The sequence below is a fragment of the Tiliqua scincoides genome, chromosome 10, assembly GCF_035046505.1.
Source record: "Tiliqua scincoides isolate rTilSci1 chromosome 10, rTilSci1.hap2, whole genome shotgun sequence".
NCBI lineage: Eukaryota > Metazoa > Chordata > Lepidosauria > Squamata > Scincidae > Tiliqua > Tiliqua scincoides.
The window spans coordinates 16,992,936-17,018,371 of record NC_089830.1 but is presented as its reverse complement, the minus strand read 5'-3'; the positions used below and the strand labels follow the sequence as shown (position 1 = coordinate 17,018,371).

The window sequence follows — 25,436 nt, the reverse complement described above, 5'->3', positions numbered from 1 at the left end:
GCCTCCGTGCCAGCTTCCTCCCAGTGCCTTGCGTCGGCTCGGATGGTCGACTCAGATGAGCTGATGCAAGGATGAAAGGTAGGAGGGGGGAGGCAGGGAGGAGGAGGAAGGGAGGCGTTCCTGGGGGGGAGGGCGGGTGGTGGGAGGCCCGGGGGCCCAGTTATGCCAGTTCCCAACCCTCATTCCCAGGTAGAATGGAGCAGCTTCAAGTCGCTCTGCTATCCTCAGAATTGTGCCACCTCCAGAGGTGGTGCAAGTCCGGGGAGATCCATTGGGGCCAGCAGCCCTTACCCAGGGGTAAGGGGAAAAGTTTCCCCTCGCCTCTGGCTAAGCCGCTTATGGCCACAATCTTGCGCTGGATGCAGTGCAAGCCTCTTGGCTTGCCTGTTCCAGTGCAGGATAGGATTGCACCCTTAGTGCTTTGCACCCTGTCTAGCTATGCCACTGCATGCGCCAGGAGTCCGACATGCTTGGAATTACAGGCATGGAGCTAAGAAGCAGATTGAGTTCAGCAAACATACGCCACTCTGGGAAGGCGCCGTCCTCTTATTCGCTGATAGAGATTACGTCTCTAAATAAGGCCTGTCTAAATAAAGCCATGGGTTGCCCTCACCTGGAACGCTGTCCTTAGACGCTAGTCCCAAGATCTTAAAATAGACGTTGCAAAAAAGGGGGCAAGGGAGAAGAAGCCAAAGATGGGGCATTCAGTGGTAAGAATGAGAAGAGCGTGTGCAGAGGTAGCCCTGGACACGCCAGACTTTCTGGCAGTCAATCCTGGTCAAATTGCAATCCCAATTTTGACTTATGGGGATGCCATATTAAAATGTTAGGATTGCAAATTATCATTCTTCAGGGTTCACCTCCCTCTCCCGGGCCTCCAGGTGTCAAATGACTGAGCGGGAATGGGTATATCTTGTCTCCAGGGCACATGCGTGCAAATACACGCGCTGAACACTTGGTGCCGAACTAGCTGGGACGCAGAACACCTGGCAACATTTTTCTTTTTCAAAAAAAACAGCTGTGTGGAAGAAAGGGGGAGGGACTGGTTTGGATCAGAGCTGCGGTGCACATGGGGCAAGGGACCAGGATTCAGGAGCAGCGGCGTCACCACGGGGCTGCACTCCACCTGAGCCTCCATTTGGCAGTCTTCAGCCCTCTCCAGGCCCGGCCACTTTGCATTCTCACCATGAGAACATGCAGCGAGGTGGGCGGAAGATTGCCAAATGGAGGCAGACTGGAGGCAAGCTTATCACATGTAAAGCAATGAGATAGCCTGGATGGTCGGGGTCAATGCGATTACATCATTATGTCACCCTGTAACTTCCAGAACATGAAGCTGCTGCAGATAAGTGCCCACCCCAGGGACACCTCTGGACTTCCCAGTTGCAGAAGTCCCAGGCAGTAGCGTAGCTATGGGGGGCCGTAAGTACTGCCACTGAAAGTGGCCCGTCCCATCAGAGCCATTCCAGGCAGCGTTTCGGCATCTGCAGTGCTTTCCACGCCACCCCCCTCTAGCTATGCTTCTGCTCCCAGGCCACGTCTCATTCAGCCCATGCAGTGCCCAGGCAGACACTGCAGCTGGGGAGGAAAATTGCAATGAGTCAATCACCTCTGCAGGACCACAGTGCTGTCTTTAGCCAAAAAGACAAACTCTCCTGGCTTTTTAAATCAGTGGAAGACCAGCAAGGGCAGAGCAAATGAATACAGAGGGTGGAGTAGAGTCATCAGTGGCAGAGATAGTTGGGGTGGGGCTTGGGGATGAGGTGTGACAAGCACACCCCTTTTCTAGTCTGTGACATTTCCAAGGGAGGCTTCAGTTTCACTCACTCTCCTGGGCTGCCCTGACACCTCCCAGCTCCTCAATACAGCCTGCCCCCTTACCCAGCAGCACTTCAGCCTTCACTGCTGCTTCTCCACCTCCTGCCCCCCCCCCCCATTCATAAAGAAGTGGAAGTGGGGACAGGAGGAGAGGGCTGGGCTTGGAGCATCACGCACATTTCTCTCCATGATGGGGGACGGATGTCATTGGATATGCCATCTCAGATGCTGGGAGGTCTGAGATGAGTCTTACCCTGGTTCAAATCCTCTATCAACTCTGAAGTCTCTGGGTGATCCTGGCCCAGCTGTGGGGCACAGAAGGCTCAAAGTGCATTTCTGTGGGGGTGAAGTTTGTTCTTTTTGTTAAATTTCTGAAAGTCAAGTCAATTTCATATCAGAGGTCCCAGATCTAAATGTAAACAGAATGGAGCAGGCAGGCAGGCAGGCAGGCAGAGAGAGAGAGAGAGAGAGAGATGTTTTTAATCAATTGATGATAACAAACATTTCACATATCCCAGTGCCTTTTCTGTGAGTTACTATAAGAGTCCAGCAAGGGGAGATAATGGGGAGGTGAGTTGCTATTTGGGGAGGGTTCACTTGCCATCAAACCTGCTTCTGATGGCTCCTACAAGACCAGTCACAATCACAGGTTATTGTAGAGATCAGAATAGGTGAGGGAACTTCTAAGGGTGACCTGAGCTCCTTGCAGGAAGGGCTGGATCGAAATGTGACAAGTTGGAGATCTTGTTTCTATTTAATTAAAACAAAAAAATAAAGGGACTATTGTGTTTCTCCCCTGGTTTTTCCGTTTGGATACCTTTGTTTCTGAACAATGAAAGCAGAGAGCAGAGTGAGTCTCTGCAGGTCACGTGGAGACACTGACTCCAACACCAAACAGGCTGCTGATGTCAGCCTGTTATGAAGGTTGCAGGAGGTGAACAGGAATAGAGTGGTCCGTGTGTGTTGGAGATGATGGTGTTGAATTGGACCCAAAATGGGGAGGCAAGAGTAGAGTAATTGTGTATCCTCAGGGACAGCTGATGCAGGAGGAGTGGGGTATGGCTGTGCATGTCGGTGGGTTTTAGCATATCTTTTGTACCTAAACTTTAAAAGCAGAGTTAAGGATATAAGGGCACAATCCTAACCCCTTATGTCAGTGCTTTCCAGCACTGGCATAGCAGTGCCAGTGGGGCATGCGCTGCATCCTGCAGTTGGATGTCACTCACGGAGGCCTCCTCAAAGTAAGGGAATGTTTGTTCCCTTACCACGGAGCTGCATTGCCCTTATGTCACTGCTGGAAAGCACGGACATAAGGGGTTAGGATTGTGCCCTAAGATAATATTAAATACTCTGGAATATAAAAATGGACACGTAAATTGAGGTGCACTCAGCATTTGTGGGGTGGAGAAAATAGAGAGAGAGATGCTGTCTTTGGATGGACCTAATCAGGAGAAACCAACTGTACATTTGCCCATAAAGGGGAGTGGGAGATGACACTTTCCTGGGCACTAGAGTAGCTGGGGGGGCGAAGTAACAGTTCCCTGGGTTCCAGGTCTCCATGTCACACGGGGGGATGCCACTTCTCTGGTGAGGAGTGCAGTGTGCAGCCTCCTCGGGCCTCGTAAGGCCTCCAGGAGGCCTTCAGAAGTGTGGGAAAGATGCATACACAATGAAATGCTGATCTATAGACAAATTCATGCACCAAGGAGCAGCTGTGGTACCCCTAGGTGAGCAGTTGCTCCGTCTAAAGAGCACCAGGAAGAAGCAGTAGGAGGATCCAGCCGTGTCTCTATTCCTATGGTGGTGATTACAATGAAAATACAATGTGGATTGTACCACTTAGAGTTCTAGAGCATGGGACCCTGCTGTGGCGTTTAAACCATGAATGGGGGGGGTGTTAAAAATTTGTGTTCCCCCGGGTGCCAGATGCCTTAGCGAGACGTCTGTTCCCAGCTCCTGAGAATGGTCTCACTACACTTCAGCCGAACAGCATCAAGGTTTGAAGAGTGCAATCCAATGCATGTCCGCTCAGAATTCAATGGGATGTACTCTCAGGCAAGGGTGTCTAGGATTGTAGCCTGTGTGTGTTGAAGAGCTCGGTCCTTTGAATGCACCCTGGAAAGACAGAGAAACAAGCCTGGGACTTCTTTTTCTGCTCTGCAAGGAACTTGGTCCCGAGACAGCTGGGCCTGACTGATAAGCAGCTGACCTGGCGATGCCAGAGACCCTTCTGGGGGCACATGTCACATCTTTGGCTCCACGAGAAGCCCCAGAGGCAAATACTGAGAATCTGCCTTATCCCTTCAGAAGCAGCTGGGCCATGCAGGCACACCCAGGACAGGCCCCATCAGTGACACACAAACACAGGACAGCCAGGGCCTGGGATGGAGAGATAGAGCTGTTCATAGGTAGGCCCTGCGGGGAGACACGTGGGGAATGAAATGTCTCAGCTGCAGCTTGCAGGGACCGGCAGCACGTCCAGTCTGATGAACTTGGCTTGTTAGCCAAGCCGGGCAACTCACCACTCAAATGCTGCCACAGATAATTAACTGCAAGGGGTGTGTGGCTGCGTATGCCAAAGCGGATGACATAGGAGGAACAGCTGCTTTGCATGGAACGGCTGAGTTCTTTTCTCTAAGTTCTTTTTCTTGAAGAACCACAGAAGCGGCAGAAACTTGGCTTCGCAACAAAAGGCACCCTTGCAACATTCATTTGTGTAAAACATGTAGAAAGCCAGGATGGTGTAGTGGTCCAGAAGTTGGACTTCAACAAATCCCCTTTCAGCCATGAAACTTCCTGGGTGACCGTGGGCACATATCTCTCAGTCTAACCTACCTTACAGGGTTGTTGTGAGGACAAAAGGAGGGGAGGAACCACGTACACCACCCTGTGCTCCTTGGAGGAAAGGCATCATAAAAATGTGAAAAATAAATAAAACAAAAAGTACAACAAAAAGTAAAACAAAAAGTGCATGGTTTGCATGTGCCTGTTCAAGGGGCAGGGTTGAATCCAGAGTTGGACCTTATGACACTGCAATGCTCAAGAATTCTCAAGCTCAACAAAAATGGCCCAATAATGTATATATGTTTGTATTAGCATGATGTTGCCATCTTTTTGAGTGGTGTGTGGTGATGGGAGGGGAGCCCTGATGGTGACACCTTTCTTCTTTTGCCCAATCCAACAGGACCCTGATTGGCAAACTCTGCAGCTGCCACGAGGAGAAAGCCAGGAAGAAGAATATCATCCTCAGAAGTCTGCCTCCCAGTGACATGAGAATTCACCCCAAATCTAACAAATAGCATGTGGTCTAGAGTCGAGGAGGACTGGGGCTAAGTTCTGACAGAATTCAACCACCCATAGGCATGTTAAGAGTTAACACATAAAGAGAGTTTATGAAAAATTATGGGGGGGGGGGAATTGCATCATAGAGGGAGGAAAGAATAAAACAAGCAGGCTTTGCCCAAGTGTGGATTTTAGCAAAAATGCAGTCAGATTACAGGCAAATTTAAAAGCAAAAATAATCCCCTCAGGCATCAAAGTCTCCCTAACTGCACTGACTCCAAGGACAGCTTAAAGAGTCCATCACACCTCTCTGATCCCCAGAAGGTGTGTGAAACTATTATTGTTAAGAATATTTATTACCGCTTTTCAACAAAAAGTAGTTATCAAAGTGGTTTATATAGCAAAGTAAATCAATGGTTACCTGTCCCCAAAGGGCTCACAATCTTTAAAAATGCAGGGGGGAAAAACAAAACACCAGCAACAGCCACTGGAAAAGATGCCTTGCTGGGGTGAAGGACAGTTGGTCTCCAGTTAGGAGAGATTATGGCCATGCACAGATCCTTTCTCTGAGGGTGCTAAGAGCACCTATGGGCTCACAGTGACGGCGCTGAGCTCCAGCAACAAAGCTGGGTGTCGCAAATGTGCTTTAAAGCATTGAGAGAGGAGGGGCCATGGCACTGGGGCCAGTGGCGTCACTAGGATTCGCGTCACCCGGTGCAGTGGGCGGGGCAACACCCCAGGTGGTGGGCGTGGTGATGTACCATTGCCCCGCCCCCACTGAGTTTTTGGCAGTACCTTTTGATAGAACACAGATATTTCAATGTGGTTTGCTTCATTGCATTCTGCATGAAATTACACATTGTTTGATATAAAACATGATGGTATTATTCCTCCAAACTCTGATTTTAGTGATTTTGAAAACTTGTGGAGACACACACATCCCCCCCCCCCGTGTCAACTTACTAATACCTTATTGCAGCAGTTCTCAAACTTTTAGCACTGGGACCCACTTTTTAGAAAGACAATCTGTCCAGGACCCATTGGAAGTGATGTCATGGACAGAAGTGACATCATCAAGCAAATTAAAATAAATAATTATAAATAATTAAATTAAAATAAAAGAAATAATTAAATCAGGGGGAGCCAGTCCTGTTCCAGCAAGTGAATTTTCTCTGTAGTCTGCCTGCAATAACACCTCCCCCCCAAAAAAAGAATCAGTGAGATCTTCAGACCTCCCCGGTGCCCAGTTTAAAGTCCTTCTATTTCAAGCACATCAATACAAAGACCCACCTGGCTTTACAAGTCTGAGAGCCCAATCCTATGCCTGTCTACTCAGAAGTAAGTTCCATTAGAGTCAATGGGGCTTACTCCCAGGAAAGTGGGGATAGGAGTCCAGGCTCAGAGTCCAATTCTATGCATGTCTACTCAGAAGTAAGTCCCATTAGAGTCAGTTTGGCTTACTCCCAGGAAAGTGTGGGTAGGATTGGGCTGTGAGGGAAACTTTGCAAGTGCAAAATAGAAACCTTTCCCCTTACCACCTCAAGCCTCTTTCTTGGTCCTTTCTAGGGGACTAAGGCTAGTTGGACCAAGGGGGGGAGGCTGCCTTCTGGGGCTTTTGTTGCACTCCAGTCCCATTGGATAGGGACCATTCTGGTGTCCTCACATTCTTTGCCTGGCCTGACCACCAGCCAAGGTACATCTGCCTATTCGCAAGTAAACACTATGTGAGGCTGCTTCGCTTCCCATAGGGCTCCATACACTTGCAGCTGGGGGGGAGGGACCTCCTCCTCAGGTGTTTTTGGGGGCTGCACTCATTGGATCAGGACCATTCTGACGTTGTTGGAGTCCTCTCAGCCTGCTCTTTCTGACGGACTAAGGCAAGTGTGCCTACTCGCGAGTAAACGCAGCCACGTGGTTTCGCTTGCTTTCCATAGGGCTGAATAGGGATCTCCTTCTCGGGTGTTTTTGGGGGGCTGCATTTACTGGATTGGGACCATTCTTGTGTCGTTGGAGTCCTCTCTGCCTGCCCTTTCCGACGCACTAAGGCAAGCACCCCTACTCACGAGAAAACGCACGATACGGCTCATTTTCGCTTTCCATAGGGCTCCATGCATTTTTTCCTTCCGGTTTTTTGGCCATAACTTTTGAAGAAAGGAGCGATCTCAATGGGGTTTTTCTTTGCATTGTGTTCTGCTGGTCATTCCACATCCAACGGTGTATGGCATGACACGGTAGCTCGTAAAGGTGCGATTTCAGCAGATCACCCCCCCAGGGCGTGTCACCCGGCGCGGTCCGCACCCCCCGCACCCTCCTAGTGACGCCACTGACTGGGGCAGTGTGCTGGTGCTCCTGCAGTACAGGCTGGCAGTGAATATTTTTAGGGCAGGGGAGGCAGGGAGTGGGTGGAACAGGGTGGGGAGGTTACTGGCCCAGGAGGGGGGTGGGACCCGCAGAGTATCCTATCCTCCATGCTATGCCTACCTGTCCTTTGACCTGGCCTGGTGGATGCTGACCCGAGCAGGTGGAAGAGAAGAAATCCACAGAATGGCCTTTCTGCAATGGCATTGACTTTACAGTGTCTCTTTTCTACTTAACCTTATGCTGAAGCTTTCTTTAAGGCAAACGTATGAGGGACAAAGAAGGGCACAAGGGGAACTTAATCATTCCATAGCATCTCAACTCCACTTGCTTCTGGAAGAAATTGATTGTTCGCACTTGGAGACGGTCTGCAGACTTTTGGGTTGGTAGAATCCAGCTCCATCATTCTGGCTGATTCCAGAGAAGTAGTGGACACCCTGAACCAGTACCCAGAAGTTATTTTTGGCCACCTATGAAAAAACCCTAGGGACATTAACTTAGGAGCAAGTTCCACTGAACTCCAAGGGACTTATGTTTGAGTAAATATGCTTTTGTATGCAGCTACAAGTCTGTTAATCCTCTAAGTCAGGGTTCTCCAAACTTTTTGGCTGGAGGGCCACATCATCTCTCTGACACTGTGTCAGGGGCCAGGGAAAGAAAGAATTAATTTACATTTCAAATTTGAATAATTTTACATAAATGAATGAGATGGAACTTATATGAATGAATGAAGGTCTTGCAATAGCTCAAGGCCTATAAAAAACCTTGCACAAAGCAAGGCTGGCCTTTCCTTCGCTACTGCTGCTGCATCACAGACGTGAAACAGCAAGCAGTGGAGGGTGCTCTTGTCCCACAGCTCACGCAAGAGGTTGAGCAGTCGCCCTCACATTGCATCTGGCCAGCACAGGCTCCCACAAGTCTCTGGTGGGCCAGAAGCTCATTGGAGATTGAGGCTCCCCGCGGGCCGGATTGGGGGTCCTCAAGGGCCACAAGTGGCCCCCGGGCCGGGGTTTGGACACCCCTGCTCTAAGTATGACTAATGGGTATTAGTCCTCCATCTAGTCTCTCTTGACTCCTGTTTGCAATGCTTAGTGAGGCACCTACTGCCACCTACTGACCAATTTCTGAATTGACCCACTTTAGCTTGATAGGATGTCACAATATATTCTTATCTCTCTTCAGTGGTTCCCAAACTTTTTTGGGCTAATGCCCCCTTGAGGCCCAGGAAAAATTCCTAGCGCCCCCCACCTCTTTGCTTAATAGTCTACTGCAAATTCAAAACAAGTAATACAACACTATAAAAAAAAGCGTATGTATTTGACAAATAAATCTAGTAAACAGTATTTAAAGTTAAATATATAACATTTAACATTTTTAATAAATAACATTTTTAAAAAGCTAAATTTGCATCTCTTCTGCAACTACGTTGTCTTCACAAGTTTAATGGGATGGATGTATTTGGTGTAGGGATATCAGCTTATCAACATCTGGCTGGAAGGAACTAAGGAAAAGTCTTAGATCCCCATGTTCAATAATGTTCAGTCTGTTTCTTTGCTTGGAAAGTAGGTAGGCGACTGCACTGAAGCCTCGCTCCACTAAATATGATGTAGGGAAAGCAATGAAGTACATCTTAACTTTGTTCCACAGTGCAGGGTATCGGTCAAAAAATTTTTTTTGTAACCAAAAGTCTTGATATGACTGTTTGAACTAATTGTAAACCAAATTCTAATTGTAAACCAAATTCTATTGTTCTAAGCATGTTGCACAATGTGTCTTCAATATTTTCAGCCATTTCATCCACTCTTCTTTGAACAGAGTTATCACTGAGAGGAATAGCTTTAATAATTTGTTTGGGTGACTTGTGTAGAACTGTGCGCAGAACCTCACTGACTGCTGGCAGAATAAGCTGTTCCCCAATTGTATGAGGCTTACCAGATCTAGCAATTAGCAATGAGATGTTGTATGATGCACGCAAACCATCACTGGATTGCTGTGAAGTGCTAGCAAACATATTTACAATATTTTTCCTTTTCTGTAATTGTTCCCGAAGTGACTGAAAATATGCTAAGTTTTTGTCTGCTTTATCAGAGTGCATTTTCTTCAAATGTTGTAGGAGCCTGGAAGGTTTCATGGCTTCATTTGAAAAAACTCCCTCACACAGTAGGCACATTGGTTGCTGCTCGTTATTTGGTGCTGGTACAAATCCATATTTCAGATATTCCACACTGTATTGCCTACACTTCTTTTTTGTTTGCTGTGTTGGAGCCATATTTTATTCTGGAACAAGAATATGCAAATTCTTTGCAAAGCACGCACTCACTATTTGCAGCAAACTTTGCAACCAACCTTCTCTGCAGAGTCTGCAGAAGTCTCCAGCAGGCCAAGTCAAGAAACACCTGTGCAAATCACACACCACTACTTGCAGCAAACTTTGCAACCAACCTTTTTGCATCCAGCATCAACCATCTTGTATATGTATAAATTTATAAATAAATATGTATAAATACATTGCATATATTTTTTTATCTTGGGGCGGGGGGGGGGTGCATGCATGACGGGATTTTCTTTGGGGCAGTGCAGGCAGGTCCAGAGGGGTTGGGGGGGGGGCAAGACTAGTTAGGCTGCAATCCAAGCCACTTCATTTCAGGGGGCTTACTTCTGAGTAGACACAACTGGGATGGGGCTCAGACTGGGAAATAGAGGCTGCAGGTGCAGGGGGGGTTGTGAGGGGGAGATTGCTGGACTGGGGGCAAGCCCAAATGAGTAATGGACCTTACTTATGAGTAGACACAAGTAGGATGAGTAATGTTTTTAACGTAATGTATTGAGGCTGCATGTATTTAACGTAATGTTTTTAACGTATGTTAAAACGTTTTTTAACATGCATGTTTTTAACGTAATGTATTGAGAGCGTCTATCCAGAATCGCAGTGTGGATTCCGAGCCAACAGGTCCACCACTGATATGGTATTCTCCCTTAGACAACTGCAGGAGAAATGCAGGGAACAACGACAGCCACTCTTTATAGCCTTCATAGATCTCACAAAGGCTTTCGACCTGGTCAGCAGAGACGGCCTCTTCAAGATTCTCCCCAAGATTGGATGTCCACCCAGGCTCCTCAGCATCATCAGATCTTTCCACAAGGACATGAAGGGCACTGTTGTCTTCGATGGCTCCACATCAGACCCTTTTGACATCCGAAGCGGAGTGAAGCAGGGCTGTGTTCTTGCACCAACCTTGTTTGGGATTTTCTTCGCTGTCCTGCTGAAGCAGGCCTTTGGAACTGCAACAGAAGGCATCTATCTCCGGACCAGATCAGACGGAAAGCTCTTCAACCTCTTCAGACTGAGAGCAAAATCCAAAGTCCAGCTGAAATGTCTGCGTGACTTCCTCTTTGCCGACGATGCAGCTGTCACTACCCACTCTGCCAAAGATCTCCAGCAGCTCATGGATCGTTTTAGCAAGGCCTGCCAAGATTTTGGACTGACAATCAGCCTGAAGAAAACACAGGTTATGGTTCAGGATGTGGACTCACCTCCCTGCATTACAATCTCTGAGCATGAACTGGAGGTTGTCCATGACTTTGTGTACCTTGGCTCAACGATCTCCGACACTCATTCTCTCGATACCGAGCTAAACAAGCGCATCGGTAAAGCAGCTACCACGTTTTCCAGACTCACAAAGAGAGTCTGGTCCAACAAGAAGCTGACGGAACATACCAAGATCCAGGTCTACAGAGCTTGCGTCCTGAGTACACTTCTGTACTGCAGCGAGTCATGGACTCTTCGCTCACAACAGGAGAGGAAACTGAGCGCTTTCCACATGCGCTGCCTCTGACGCATCCTCGGCATCACCTGGCAGGACAAAGTTCCAAACAACACAGTCCTGGAACGTGCTGGAATCCCTAGCATGTATTCACTGCTGAAACAGAGACGCCTGCGTTGGCTTGGTCATGTCGTGAGAATGGATGATGGCCGGATCCCAAAGGATCTCCTCTATGGAGAACTCGTGCAAGGAAAGCGCCCTACAGGTAGACCACAGCTGCGATACAAGGACATCTGCAAGAGGGATCTGAAGGCCTTAGGGATGGACCTCAACAAGTGGGAAACCCTGGCCTCTGAACGGCCCGCTCGGAGGCAGGCTGTGCAGCATGGCCTTTCCCAGTTTGAAGAGACACTTTGCCAACAGTCTGAGGCTAAGAGGCAAAGAAGGAAGGCCCATAGCCAGGGAGACAGACCAGGGACAGACTGCACTTGCTCCCGGTGTGGAAGGGATTGTCACTCCCGGATTGGCCTTTTCAGCCACACTAGACGCTGTGCCAGAACCACCTTTCAGAGCGCGATACCATAGTCTTTCGAGACTGAAGGTTGCCAATACCTATTGAGGCTGCAATCCTTAAGACACTTTCTTGGGAGTAAGTCCCATTGAATATAATGGAACTTACTTCTGAGTAGACAGCCTCAGGATTGCACACTTATACTTCCTTCTCCTCTTTTACCTGGATATCAATGGAGAAGACTGCTGCAGAGTCTGTGGTGGCGATGGCAGGCACACGGCACAGGCAAGCAGCTGTGGCCACACAGGCAGCAGGCAGGCACCACGACCAGCTTGAGGCTGTGGCCTCACAAGCAGGGAGGCAGGCGGCAAAGCGGCGCAGGGGAAGAGCACTCACGAGGCTGTTGCCTCAGAAGTCTGGAGCGCTCTGAGTGGTGAGGGGGGAGGAGCCTCCTTCTCCAGCTCATTGACTCCAGGCAGAGAAAAACAAATCAGAGGCGCGCAAGGACAAAGCGCGCCAAATTCAAACGCTGGCCGCCTGGAACCCCTTTTTTTTTGGTGGCGGCCAGCGTTTTTCACCTGGCCTGACCTGTCACTGCCCCCCTATCGCCCACTTTGTCCCCATCGCCCCCCTAACGCCCATTTTACTTTCAACGCCCCCTTGGATCTTTCCAACCCCCCCCCCTGGGGGGCGCTAGCGCCCACTTTGAAAATCAGATGGAGTAAAATTAACTTTGCATAACCAATTTTGGAGTAAAATTAACTTTGCATAACCAATTTTGGAGTAAAATTAACTTTGCATAACCAATTACTATTAGTATAAATTATCACTATGCTGTTTTTATTTTCCATACAAATGATACAGACTGTAGCGCATGCATTTTTGTAAACTTTAGTCTCACTGTTTGCATTTTTTCTCTGTTTTTTTCTATACACCAGCCTTGTGTGTATATAAGCCTTGTGTGTATATACTCATTCATGCACCTACCTACTCGGGATAACACTTCATGCATCTGTTGAAGATGATTATAGTCCAGTTAGTGCTTGATTAATGGAGAAAAAAGGTAGAGGGCCCTTTAATGAAATAACCGCAAAACAGGACAAGGTTCCCCAAAATGCAGGACATGCCAAAAAAATATAGTACAAAATAAAAGTTAAAAAACACTCATATATATTGATTTCATGTGTCTAATTTAAAACTATATTACTTATTATTAAATTAAAAACTATGAGCCCAATCCTATGCAAGTCTACTCAGTCCCATTAGAGTCCATGGGACTTACTCTGAGGAAAGTGTGGATAGGATTGGAGCCTATATTACATATAATTAATGTAATTAGCCCCCTCCAGCCCACCGACTGTCCCCCACCAGTCAAACCAACCCCCCTCATAGTCAGGACTGGATCCAACCAGGACCTCCTGGCATCTGAAGTACTACCCCAAATGTTGTCCCCTCTCATGCAATGTTGTGCCAGCCACCACTCCTCCACCTGTTCCCTGGATCGGAAAAGGAAGGGGGAATGGAGTGGAAGAGGACGTGTGGAGGAGAGGAAAGTGGTGGGCTAGAGCAGTTTCTCAAACTGGTGGTTGGAATGCACTAGGTGGGTCGCAAGCCAATTTCAGGTGGGTCACATAGCACCTATCTCAGTCAGCCCTGAAAATACAGAGCTGCTAGGAGGGCAGGCGCCCAGTGCGAGAGAGGCCTGGTGCTTTGCCCTGAACAGGTGGGAAGATGGGATTCTGGAAAGGGCTGTGTGGCTGGAGAAGGATCCAAGTCCGCCTTCTGCTTTGATTTCTGAACTGGAATGTTTGAATTCTGAGCTATGCAAAATAACAGCACGAGCACTCAATGTAATGGGACCTTAGGCTGATTGCAGCTTAGGTTTGAAGCTTAAATTGATGATGTCACCTCTGGCTATGACATCACTTCCAGATTAATGGCATCATTCTGGTGGGTCCTGACAGATTGTCATGCTAAAAAGTGGGTTCTGGTGCTAAGAAGTTTGAGAACTACTGGACGAGAGAGTCAAAGTCCCTGATGCTCCAGCCCACCTTTCTACCACCTGTCTCAGTCAGTCACATAGATGCAGTGGCTTTCCTCGAGCCTTTGAAAACGGTAGCTAAGGAGGCATCTTGAAAGATAAGGGGGGGTGCCCTTTTCAGCCCTTCTGTAATTCAAGCACTGCTCAGAATTCACCTTTTTTCAATAAAACATGTGGCTCAACCCACTCATCTTCTCCCCTGATAGCTGGGCAAAGAAGTGGGGTACTTTCAAAGTGGGGTACTCCTACTGAGCAGGGGGAGAGTAACTGTCCCTCTTCACCCCAGCTGGACACCTTTTCCTGTGCCTGTTTGCTGCTGTCTTTTCTGCACCTCTTTTTAGACTGTGAATCTTTGAACAGAGGAAACCATTTACTGTCTTACTTTGCTATGTAAGCCAGCTTTGTGAACTACTTTTTGTCAAAAAGTGGTATATAAATATTCTTAATAATAAGCCCCTTGTGATCCAGCCTAAGGAGGTAAGAGATACACCCAGGACCAGCCTTAGGGCTATTTGCAATATTTCTTATAGGCTCCACGCTTTAGGGGGGCTCTGCACGGGGGGGAGGGTGGGTAGATTGGCCACTGCCACAGCCAGTATCTGAATGGCTGGGAGGGTGCAGTGGTGAGAGGAGCATTGGTTCGTATGGGCTCACCTGGCCCTGAGTCCATCTGGCCCGAAGCGGGCCTCCTTGAAGTAGTTGGTGGGGATGACATCACCGCCAACTATTTCTGGATGCCACATTTCGCCACACGTGTCTAGCTTGCTGTGGCTGCTTGGTGAGTGGGGGGGCCGCGGGGAGGATGGGGGGCTTTGCACGAGCACTCCATATTGGGCTTCACCACTCCCAGGGCCGGCCCTGCATGAGGCCATTTCACAGCCAAAAGCCTAACAGAAGAGGAGACAGGCAAGGGGACAACAGCAACGGATGCACATTCTGGGGGTCTGGAGGTAATTGCTGAGAGCCAGGAGTTGTTCACGGCTCAGCTTATGATCAGGGAGTACTGAGTTTTGAATTCCCACTTAGCCACGAAGCTCACTGGGTGACTTCGGCTCAACTGCTACCTCTCATCCTAGTGAGGAAAAGGACATTGTTGTGAGGATGAAGTGGGAAAAGGATGCATGCTACACTGCATTCATTGGGGGGAAGGAAAGAGTACAAATGTGATCCCTAAATCTTTCTAAATTGATGATGTCACCTCTGGCTATGACATCACTTCCAGATTAATGGCATCTGCCATTTTGCTGCCCATTCTGCCAGTTTGGAGAGATCCTTCTGGAGCTCCTCACAATCACTTCTGGTCTTCACCACTCGGAAACGTTTGGTGTCGTCTGCAAACTTAGCCACCTCACTGCTCAACCCTGTCTCCAAGTCATTTATGAAGAGGTTGAAGAGCACCGGTCCCCAGACAAAACTTCAAAATTTCACATATAGGCTGATGGGTTCTGAGCTGTCTGTGACAGATGAGGAGTGAGATCTTGGGGTGGTGGTGGACAGGTCGATGAAAGTGTCAACCCAGTGACACAAAGAAGGCCAATTCTATTCTTGGGATAATTAGAAAAGGTATTGAGAACAAAACAGCTAATATTATAATGCCGCTGTACAAATCGTTGGTAAGGCCACACCTGGAGTATTGTGTCTGGTTCTGGTTGCCGCATCTCAAAAAGGATATAGTGGAAATGGAAAAGGTGCAAAAGAGAGCAACTAAGATGATTGCAGGGCTGGGGCATCTTCCTTATGAGGAAAGGCTATGGCATTTGGGCCTCTTCAGTCTAGAAAAGAGGCGCCTGAGGGGGGACATGATTGAGACATACAAAATTATGCACGGGAAGGATAAAGTGGATAGAGAGATGCTCTTTACACTCTCACATAACACCAGAACCAGGGGACAGCCACTAAAATTGAGTGTTGGGAGAGTTAGAACAGACAAAAGAAAATATTTCTTTACTCAGCGTGTGGTCGGTCTGTGGAACTCTTTGCCACAGGATGTGGTGACAGCATCTGGCTTAGATGCCTTTAAAAGGGGATTGGATACGTTTCTGGAGGAAAAATCCATTATGGGTTACAAGCCATGATGTGTATGTGCAACCTCCTGATTTTAGAAATGGGCTATGTCAGATGCAAGGGAGGCCACCAGGATGCAGGTCTCTTGTTATCAGGTGTGCTCCCTGGGGCATTTGGTGAGGCCACTGTGAGATACAGGAAGCTGGACTAGATGGGCCTATGGCCTGATCCAGTGGGGCTGTTCTTATGTTCTTAACTACAATTCCCAGGAGGCCTTGCAGGTCTTCTTGTTATCAGGTGTGCTCCCTGGGGCATTTGGTGAGGCCACTGTGAGATACAGGAAGCTGGACTAGATGGGCCTATGGCCTGCTCCAGTGGGGCTGTTCTTATGTCGTTCTTAAGCCACCAACACCTGTTCCTTGATATACCATGACTACGTAAACAAAGACAACACAATCAGAATTGTTGTATTTTTTAACTGCTCAGGCCAGCCCTGGAAGTCTGGCTGTACCAGTCATCAGAGATTCACCCAGACAGCTGAATGGAAGCATCTCTTATCCTGTAGAGATCAGGCAGGGGAACCAGCCCCCTGGAATGATGTGATGAGCAGAGCCCATAAGCTGCTAAGCCTCCACAAAGCCCCTCTCGCGTCCGGGCCACATGAACTCTGGTGTGCTTTACACATCTGTTCTGTGGCTATTTGAAGCTCAGCACTGGAAACTTTGGGTTTCAGAGGAGGGTTGGTGGTTGAGCACCTGCCTTTCTTTTCACTGGGCTGGAGTAGAAGTGACCGATACGTCTGTTGTAACCATATGCTTCTGCCATCCCCATTACCAGGGACAGTCGCAGTTCTCAAGGCCCCGGTGCTGGCAAACTGCGGTTCCTACTTGCACTTTAAAAAATGAAGTAATTAATTGATTTGACTTGGTATGTGTTGCCTTTCTGCCAATGTGTTCCAGAAAGATTAAGGTCTTTACAGGGCTCATGAAAGAGGGGTGCAGGGGGTAAATTGCACCCAGGCCCTGGGTCAAAAGGGGGGCCTGACAGCCAAGGGATGGAGCTCGAAAATTTCCTGGGATCTTACATTTTCTGAATTCACCATGGCCCATGAGAGGGGGATGCAGGGGCTACATTGTACCTGGGCCCAGGGTCAAAAAGGGGGCCCAGAAACCAAAGGAGGGGAGCCCGACATTTCTTGAGATCTCCGAAAATGTTTGCATATATTGCGATGGGATTAGCATTCACATTCTGTGTAAGCCTACATAGTTTTATATATAGGGATTTGCAGAAACTACGATCCAATGATTGTATCAAATTACAATCCAAAGGAGAAGAGAAGGGGTCGGAAAGAAATTTGTACCCCCTGATAAAATTCCTCTCAAGATCTTGGTCTGAAACAAGGGATGGGGAAGGAAGAGGAAATTAATCCAGATACCAATGCTTATATCGTGTTACACAGTTGTTTATAATAACCGCGAGGAATGAGTGTTGAAGGAGGCCAATCTAGCAGGGGGGCCAAAAAGCAGTTGCTCCCACCTAGGGAAGGATCTTGCTGTCTTAGCTGTCCCTCAGATCATGCAGCCATGTGGAGGTGCTCCTAGGGGAGGCAGTTCTAGAAGGAGTGGAGAGATATGGTAGTTGGTTTCAGCCACGCTCATGTAGGGGTTTCACTGAGACATTCCTCCAGGCTCCTAAGAAACTAAGCACATATAAATGTAAGAAGAGCCCCACTAGATCAGGCCAGAGGCCCAACTAGTCCAACTTCCTGCATCTCACAGTGGCTCATGGGATGCCTCCAAGAGCACAAATGACAACAAGAGACCTGCATCCAGGTGCCAAACCCTTGCACCTGATCTTCTGAAGCAGCCTACTTCTAAAATTGGGAGGTTGTACATACCCATCATGGCTTGTAACCTGTGATGGACCTTTCCTCCAACAATCTGTCCAGTCCCTTTTCTAAAGGCATCTAGGCCAGGTGCCATCACAATGTCCCGTGGCATCCTGCAGGTTCTCCAACCTATGTTGGCCCATGAACCTGTTTCGATAGAGGCAACCAGAGTGAGAAAAATTCTGGAGACAACATTGCACCAGACTCACAAGACCAGACTATGGCTTGCTCACAGTCACCTGCAAGTTATATTCATAGAGCAATCCCATGGTGTTCCTACTCCCAGGAACACACTTTCCTGGGAGGTGTGTAGAGGCTTGCAGCTTAAGGGAAGGAAATTTTTCACTCCAGTCCTGCACATGCTGACTCCATGCACATGTAAAATACTACTCCATTAGGTAAAATGTGACTGACCTCCGAGTGAACATGCATAAGATTGCCATATTTGTTACTTTGTAAACTGCAATGAGAGCTGGAGAGGACATGATGATTTATGGTGGAATACAGGAAATTAACTTGAATCCATTAAATGTACGCAATTCTTTAAATACATTGACTTTAATATGCTTTAAAAAGAAGAATTTGCTCACTAAAAGCAAATTCAGAGCATTTTTTTTTAATTATGGAAGGAATTGTGTCCCACTCTATGGGATATTTCAGGCACTGACCACAAGAGGGCTGTTCTGTAATGCCTGATATGACTCTATGTTTTGCCAGATTCCCAATCCAAGCTTCACTTAGAGAACCTATGCCCACCCTAAGCTAATTAATTCCCCTTCGTTCCCCAACAGTGGCCCCAGTTCTCCACTGCAACACTGCTGGACCCCACCACCACTCTGTTTAACCTACAGAGGTCTTCCTTTCTCCCCTCTCCTGCCTGCAGCTTCTCCAGCTACTGCAGCAACACCTTGGTCCCCAGCAGGTCTTGGGCATGGCAGCCACACACCAATCTCCAGCAGTCTCCAAAGTCCATTCACCCATCTGACCTTTCGTCAGTTAGTCCGTCAGTTGGTCCATCAGCCGTCCGTCCATCCAGCTGCTTCCTTCTTTCCTCCTTCTACTAACCACCATACTCTCCCTTCATCAGGTGCTGACACCACACCCTTTCTCCCAGAGGGATCTTGCGCATTTCCATTACACTCGACAGCAGTGGTCCCCAAACATTTTAATGTTGGGACCCACTTTTTCAAATGACACTCTTATCAGGGCCCATCTAAACCCACCAAGTTTGCCAGACTTTTTAAAAAAGAGACTTAGAAAGAAGTAATATTCTTATTTATTTACTTACTTACAAGTAATAACATTTTTGTTTGTTTATTTATTTACAAAAAACTCAATCCATTTCTCATAATGAAGTAGCCCTAATGGACTTTAATGGCTGCTCGCCTTCCTTTCCCACATTCCCAGAAAAAAAAAAAATAACAAAAAACTTCTGGGTTTTTTAGGAGTTCTTTCTTAGGGGGAATAAATTAGACATATTCATCTCCCCAAACTTACACATGCTTGCAAACTGCAGGAGCTCATCTCCTTGCAAACCCCAGGAGCTGAGCTCTTTGCAGGGCAATTAGCAGCTGTCTTGCAAACTCTAGGAGCTGAGCTGTTCATAGGGTAACTAGCAGCTACCTGATTTTTTTTAATAGCCTCAGGGCTTGGGGCACTTAGTTATCTGATCTTGCCATTACCTTTGTTTACACTGGAGGCTCTGCCCAGCCTTTCGTGAAGCACCAAAAGCCAGGTCGTGACCCACCAGTGGGTCTTGACCCACAGTTTGGGAACCACTGCTCTACAGTGAAGCTCTTCCTTTCTCAGCACAGCTGCGGGACTCTGGATTTTCCCTCTTTTGCCTGGAGTTACCAAAGATCAAATCTGGGACCTTCTACATATACAGCATGTGCTCTACCATCAATCTACAGACCCGTCCTCATCTGGCCTGGATTAGGACCAGAATACCTGTTGGATTCCTGCTCTAGAATTTCACTGAGATGACCCTGAGCCTCCCCCCTCTCCTCCCACCCTCCTTCCCTTGCTGTTATCCTAACCAAGCTCACAAGGTTGCTGTGAGGCTAAATTCTGTTGCCTCCTTGACAGTGGTGGTGTGGAAGCAGTGGAGGGGGTGGTGTTGCAAGTACTGCAGCCACACAGTGTAAGCGGCCCCCTGCCACCCACTGTCGGAGCCTTTCCGGACTGCTACGGCAACACTCTTGGTTTGGTGAGTGCCCACGTGTTACCATTGCTGCCCAAAATGGCTCTGAAGGGGCTCTGTAGGGGCTCTGTAGGAGGCTGTAGGAGGATGGCCTCTGTAGGAGGGGCTCTAGGAGGATGGCCTCTGTAGGAGGGGCTGCTAACACTGCGCACTGCAGTGCCTGCAGTACTTACCAGGCCACTCCTCCTTACTTACCACTCCTCCTACTTATCGCTACTCTACTGCTCCTTGGAGGAAGCACAGAATAGAGCTATGGGTTGCTGCGCTGTCTGACTGCACTCCTGTTGCTTCTGAGCTGTTTTCCTCCAGCACAGATTCAATACTGGAACTGGGGCAGGCAGGAAGAGCCAGAAGAAGGAGAAGGAGAAAGTAATAAACAGAGAAACCAATAATGCTCCATATGGCAAGGTAACATAACTAACAATACTGTACAAAGACTTGGGAATGGGAATGAGCATTTCCATGGTATTGACAGCTGAAATTGGAATTCAAGAGGCCAAGCTGGAAAACCACGTCTTGAAAGGGGGACCCCCTGATGCTCTTTTCTGGGCAGCAGTGCAGAGAAAGGAACAGGAGTCTCTCCTACAAATAGCCAAAGAGGAGCAAGATTTTAACACACATCTTCAACTGAAGCGACACCCACTGCTCAGCTCAAGTCTCTCCTGAAAGATGGATCATCTTATGTGGCAGGTTCTTCTGTATTGCTCCTGGGACAACTTAATACTTCAGGAGTTTGAAAGTTTGCCTCCATTCTTTGAATGTGTTGTACAGTATCGCAGTCCCTCGACTTTCACCCACTTGCCTTTCATTGCTTTGCTCTTCCAGCCATTTTCAATTCTAACCACGTTTCAAGTTTTGTCTGTGTGCTTTCCTTTCACCTGATTTCATCCAAACTTCCATGATGTTTGTCATGTTTATTTTTTTCTTTTATTTCTATTATATAGGTTCATTGGCATACTTGGGAGGGTTGGAGGGGGGCAAATGCCCTCAGGTGCTTCCTGGCAGGGGGTGCCACTGAGACCTCTTCCCCCTACCATCTTTTTTTTTTTCTTTTTTGTCTTGACAGGCCCTTTAGACACTTTTACAGGGTCTTAGAAGGCCTTCTAAGACCTCCAGAAACCCTAAAAAATCACTTCCAGTTTTTGGTGAAAGTTGGAAGTGGTGGTTTTAGGCCTCCCGGAGGCCTCAGAAGGCACACTGGGCTGGGGAGGCTGCATGCGGCCTCTCTGGCCCTCAGAAGGCCTAAAAGCATCACTTCATCGAAAACTGGAAGTGACATTTTTAGACCTCCAGATGTGAATGGGGGGGGTGCATGGAGGTGCGGCATTTTGCAGTCCTGGCCCCTGGCCCCCAGGATAGCAGGTGTTTAGGTTTTACACACATTCACATGCGTTACATAGTTATTTACATTTTGTTGCCAGCCTAAACAATTTGCAAGCTAAATAAGGCTCCGACATTCATCCATTTTTTACTTTGATCCATGCTCTGGTCCCTAACCAGACAAAAGTGCAAGGTATTGCCATACTTGTTTGATACTTTCCATGTTGGCAGCTCACATCATTTCTCAGAGTTCATATTTCCAGCTGGTTTCACGCCTGGACCAAAGGGTCTAAGCGCAGTGCTAGGTTCATAGCTCAGCGGCAGAGCACCTGCTTTCATACAGAATGTTCCGGGTTCAACTCAGGATGCAACAACCCCAGGTGCAACAGGGTCATACTGCATCAGTGCTGCGGGCATGGATGTTCTGGGCAGTGACGTGATGCGCTTGGCAGAAATCAGTGAGGGCAGCAAGGTTCTTGTGGACTGGGGAGGGACCATGGGAAGCGAAGGGCGTCAGGGGATGAAGAAAATTGCCAAAAGCCAACACAGCACAGCGACCGGTTTGCAGCTGCTCTCAGATGTGGATGAGAACATTTGGGAAAGGAAAGGTGCTTGGATTTGAGGCTTTGGGTGCAAGGCAGCTGCTGCCAAGGCTCCTAGCAATGCCCATAGAACACACAGACACACAGACGCGTGCCACGGCCACACTGCGCAAGAGTCCATCCATGACTGAGATCCTTCTTATTCAGGCTCTGCTTTGTTCACAAAAAGTCAGCAGCAGAAGCATCTTGGAGTCCTCCACCACAGCCAGCCGGCCTTTCTGGAAGCAGAAGGGAGAGACCCTACTGCCTCTCGAGTTTGATATGGTCCCCAGTCATGCGCCGGTGGTAGGTTGCCAGGAAGATATCATTGTCAATAGGGCAGTCGTTGTGGCAAGAGCAAGACCTGATCATCATCATCTTGCGCACAAAGGTGTCTCCCTCTGGGCACCGGAATTCCACTTCAGCAGTGTGGGTTGTGTGAGGGGTGCAGCAGCGCCCATCTATGCAGCTGCCACAGAACTTGGGCCGGTAGGAACGGGTACTGGTGCAGCCCGTAAACTCAAAGTGGGTTGTCTGGCGAGGCTTGGGGTTCCTCGTGCACTTCTTTCCATTCTGAAATGAGATACCAAAGGAATAGGTGATCCTGGCCCAGTTCTTGCTGAGGAGGCAGGGCCAGTCCAAGGACACCTTCCCCCAGCACTTGAGGTGGTGGGCCATATGCTTCTTTCCCTTGCCCAGTGGTCTACCTGTGGTCACCCTCCTCCTCCCACTTCCTGGGTTCAAAAAGAAAGAGGGAAGGAGCAGAAGTGGAAGTCTGGAGGAGAGGAGAGGAGAGTGGTGGGCTGAATTGTCCACTCTCCTCTCCTCCGCACTTCCTTGTCTGCTTTGATTCCTTCTTCCCTTTTGAATTCAGGGCATGAGGTGGAGAGGTGGTGAGTGGACCATCTAGCAATCTGTCACCTGAGGTCAGCCTCAAGGGCAGCCTCCATCTGGGCTGCCCCATTTCAGACTGCAGGTGTGGGCTTACATGACTTCCTGCTCACACCGCTGAATTCTCCTCTATTCAGAAAAAGAATACCATCCCTGCATACACAGATCTGGGGAGCAGGTTTCTAGGCTAGAACCCTTCCCTTGCCACCTAGTTTTCCACCTGGAGGATGTCTGTAAGGAGGCACATTCAATCCCACGCAGCCCCATCTGCTAGTTGAAATGGCACAACCCAGACTGAAGCCTGCTGCCTCAATGAGAACTAGACCCTTTATAGGGCACTGCATCTAACTTCAATCCAGTATGTTAGGATATGGTAATATATTGGACTGCCTCCCTGCTCCCAAATGCCTTGAATCCTCCCTCCCTTTGGGGCCAAGACTGTTTGCATTCAAAAGATCCCAGGTTCAACCCCTGACACTAGTGATCGAGAGGGACTAAGGGTCTGACCCAGAAGCTTTCTATGATGCCTTGCTGCACATGCCATTCTCCCCCTTTCCCGCACGCTACCTTGATGCTCTTCTCCAAGTGGCTCTTGCAGTGTCGGATCATGCAGAGCTGGCTCTCCTTCTCCAGTCGGCACTGGGAGTTGTCGTTGGTGACGCGGGTGGAGATGCCCATCCCACAGGTCTTGGAGCAGGCGCTCCACTCGGTGGTCTGCACCAAACAGTTCTCCCGGAGACTGGTGGACTTGGACTTGGGCCGGGGTTTGGGTTTGTGGGCAGGATTGTCCCTGTAAACTGAGATTGGAAAAAAGCAAATATGAGCTGTTCCTTGAAACAGAAGTCCAGAACAGGAGCAGGCCTTGACCGTGGCACTGAATAGATCAGAAGAACAGCACACAACTGTAACTTGTACTGGAATCGCAGAAGCTTTAGTGGTAGGTAGATAAGGTAGGTAGGTAAGAAGAGGTAGATGTGGTATCAGCAGTGGCCCCTTTAAGTGTAAGGCCTGGGCATCCAGCAGAGTGTGCTGCACAGCTGTAGCCACTTGAAGGCAATAGGGCCTTCAGGGATATAAGGAGCACCTGAGGCAGGAAGGGTTTGTGGGTAGCAGGAGGAGGAAAGCTTGAGGAAGCAAAGACTAGATTAATGGACTAAGGAATTGATGGCTGGTGGACTGATGTGTGAATGGACTTTGGAAGCTGCTGGAGCAGAAACTCGTGGAGACACTAAGACTGGTGTTTGGCTGCTGTGCCCAAGACCTGCTGAGGACCAAGGGGCTGCTGTAGTGGCGGGAGGCTGCTGGCAGGAAGGAGGACCTCTGTAGGTTAAATAGGCAAGCTACCCTGGTGGTGGGGTCCAGCAGTACTGCAGGGCAGAAACAGGGTCATTTTTTGAGGAAAGAAGGGGAGCTAATGAGCTAAAAGTGGGCATAATTCTCCAGGCGGAGCTTGGACTGGGAATCTGGCAGAACACAACTCAACCAGAAAAGCCCAGGGCATCACATTTAGAATGATGGTAGGACCAGCCTAAGACCTCCCAGCAACTGAGGCAGCAGGCCAGATCCTGCCCTCCCCTTTACCCAGTGATGTGCCCTTCTCTGCTCCTCCCACTACCTGGATTGTAAAAGGAAGCCAGGGATGGAGCCAAAGAAGAAGTGTGGAGGAGAGGAGAAAGGTGGGCTAGAGCACTGGAGACAGGACCATGAAAGGGTTAAGGGCCAAATGAGGCAGCCACTGGAGAGGGTGGAACAAGGCAGTGATGGAAGCAGGATGAGTGAATTGGGGTAGGTCCAGTGGCAGCCATCAAATCCTAACCCTCTTCTCAGAACCGACCCTGCAACACTGGCCCACATGGACCTGAGCCAGTGATTTTGCTAGTGCAGGTCCTGTAGATCCACCTCCCCCAGTGCCACAGAGGCTTGTTCATGATTGTTCCCTTACCCAGAGGAGACCTACCCAACTGCCCTCCTGCAGGATGCAATGGTAGCCATTTGGGTACCACTGCATCATGGAGGGAGGGAGGAAGAATAGGATTGGGCTGGTAATTCTTCTTCGGTACTACCAATTAATAAACTGGTCAGAGACTCTTGAGGTCCCAACACTCTTTCTGCTCCCTGCCCCACCAGTTCCCACCAGTCCGGTGGCCACCCCCGAGGGTGCCTCTCACCTGCCAGTCCCTTTCCATAGTGACTCTTCTGGTTGCCCCCTTCACAGACCCACTCTTCACAGCACCTGTTCGGCACTTTGACCCGGCGAGGGAAGGGGCAGTCTGGGGAAGGGAGTCGCACCCCGTCCGTGCAGAGCGGGATGCAGCCGATGGCTCCGTCCATGCAGATGCACTGCAGCTTGCAGCTGGGCTGGAAGCTCTCCCCGTTCAGGTAGATCTTCCCCAGCAGATCACAGGTGGCCCCTTGACGAGCTGAAGGGGGCAAGAGAGAAGCAGGTGAACCATCAAGGGGGACTCACCTCCGGAATACAAAATGCTGCCCTTGAAACTTCTTACCACTCATGGACGAGGGACTGGATATACCTATTGCTGAAAAGGTCTAATCATGGACCAGTTTAATTGCATGGGGGGAAAAACAGATGTCAAAGGCTGTCTGAACATCAGTTTGCTTTAAAGAGCTAATGAAGATTGCAGGACATTTTCCTCTGTCTTTTGTACTCAGGGATACATATTTCAGTGCAAACAGTTATACAGGCAGCCTTTCCAGTGCAAGGAGCACACGCATGCACTTCCCCTTTAAAACATACATGGACAGCCTCAGCTGAGA

The 25,436-nt window shown here is 48.7% G+C and overlaps 1 protein-coding gene across 1 annotated transcript; it reads right to left on the bottom strand.

The window, feature by feature from the left end:
- Positions 1-19,703: 19,703 nt before the first annotated feature.
- LOC136661233 (CCN family member 2-like) lies at positions 19,704-25,036 on the bottom strand. Its single transcript, XM_066638314.1, has 3 exons — positions 24,830-25,036; positions 23,229-23,458; positions 19,704-22,343 (listed from the first exon to the last, which is right to left on the bottom strand). The coding sequence occupies exons 1-3, from the start codon at positions 24,990-24,992 to the stop codon at positions 22,032-22,034; spliced, it is 705 nt and encodes a 234-aa protein (XP_066494411.1). The 5' UTR covers positions 24,993-25,036; the 3' UTR covers positions 19,704-22,031.
- Between the last annotated feature and the right edge of the window lie 400 nt (positions 25,037-25,436).

Excerpts from the sequence above, each read along its gene's own strand:
- LOC136661233 (XM_066638314.1), bottom strand. The coding sequence starts at position 24,992 with ATGGACGGAGCCATCGGCTGCATCCCGCTCTGCACGGACGGGGTGCGA. Across the intron at positions 23,459-24,829 it reads CTATGGAAAGGGACTGGCAG|TTTACAGGGACAATCCTGCC; the intron begins GTGAGAGGCACC and ends TTCCAATCTCAG. Across the intron at positions 22,344-23,228 it reads ACTTGGAGAAGAGCATCAAG|AATGGAAAGAAGTGCACGAG; the intron begins GTAGCGTGCGGG and ends ATCTCATTTCAG.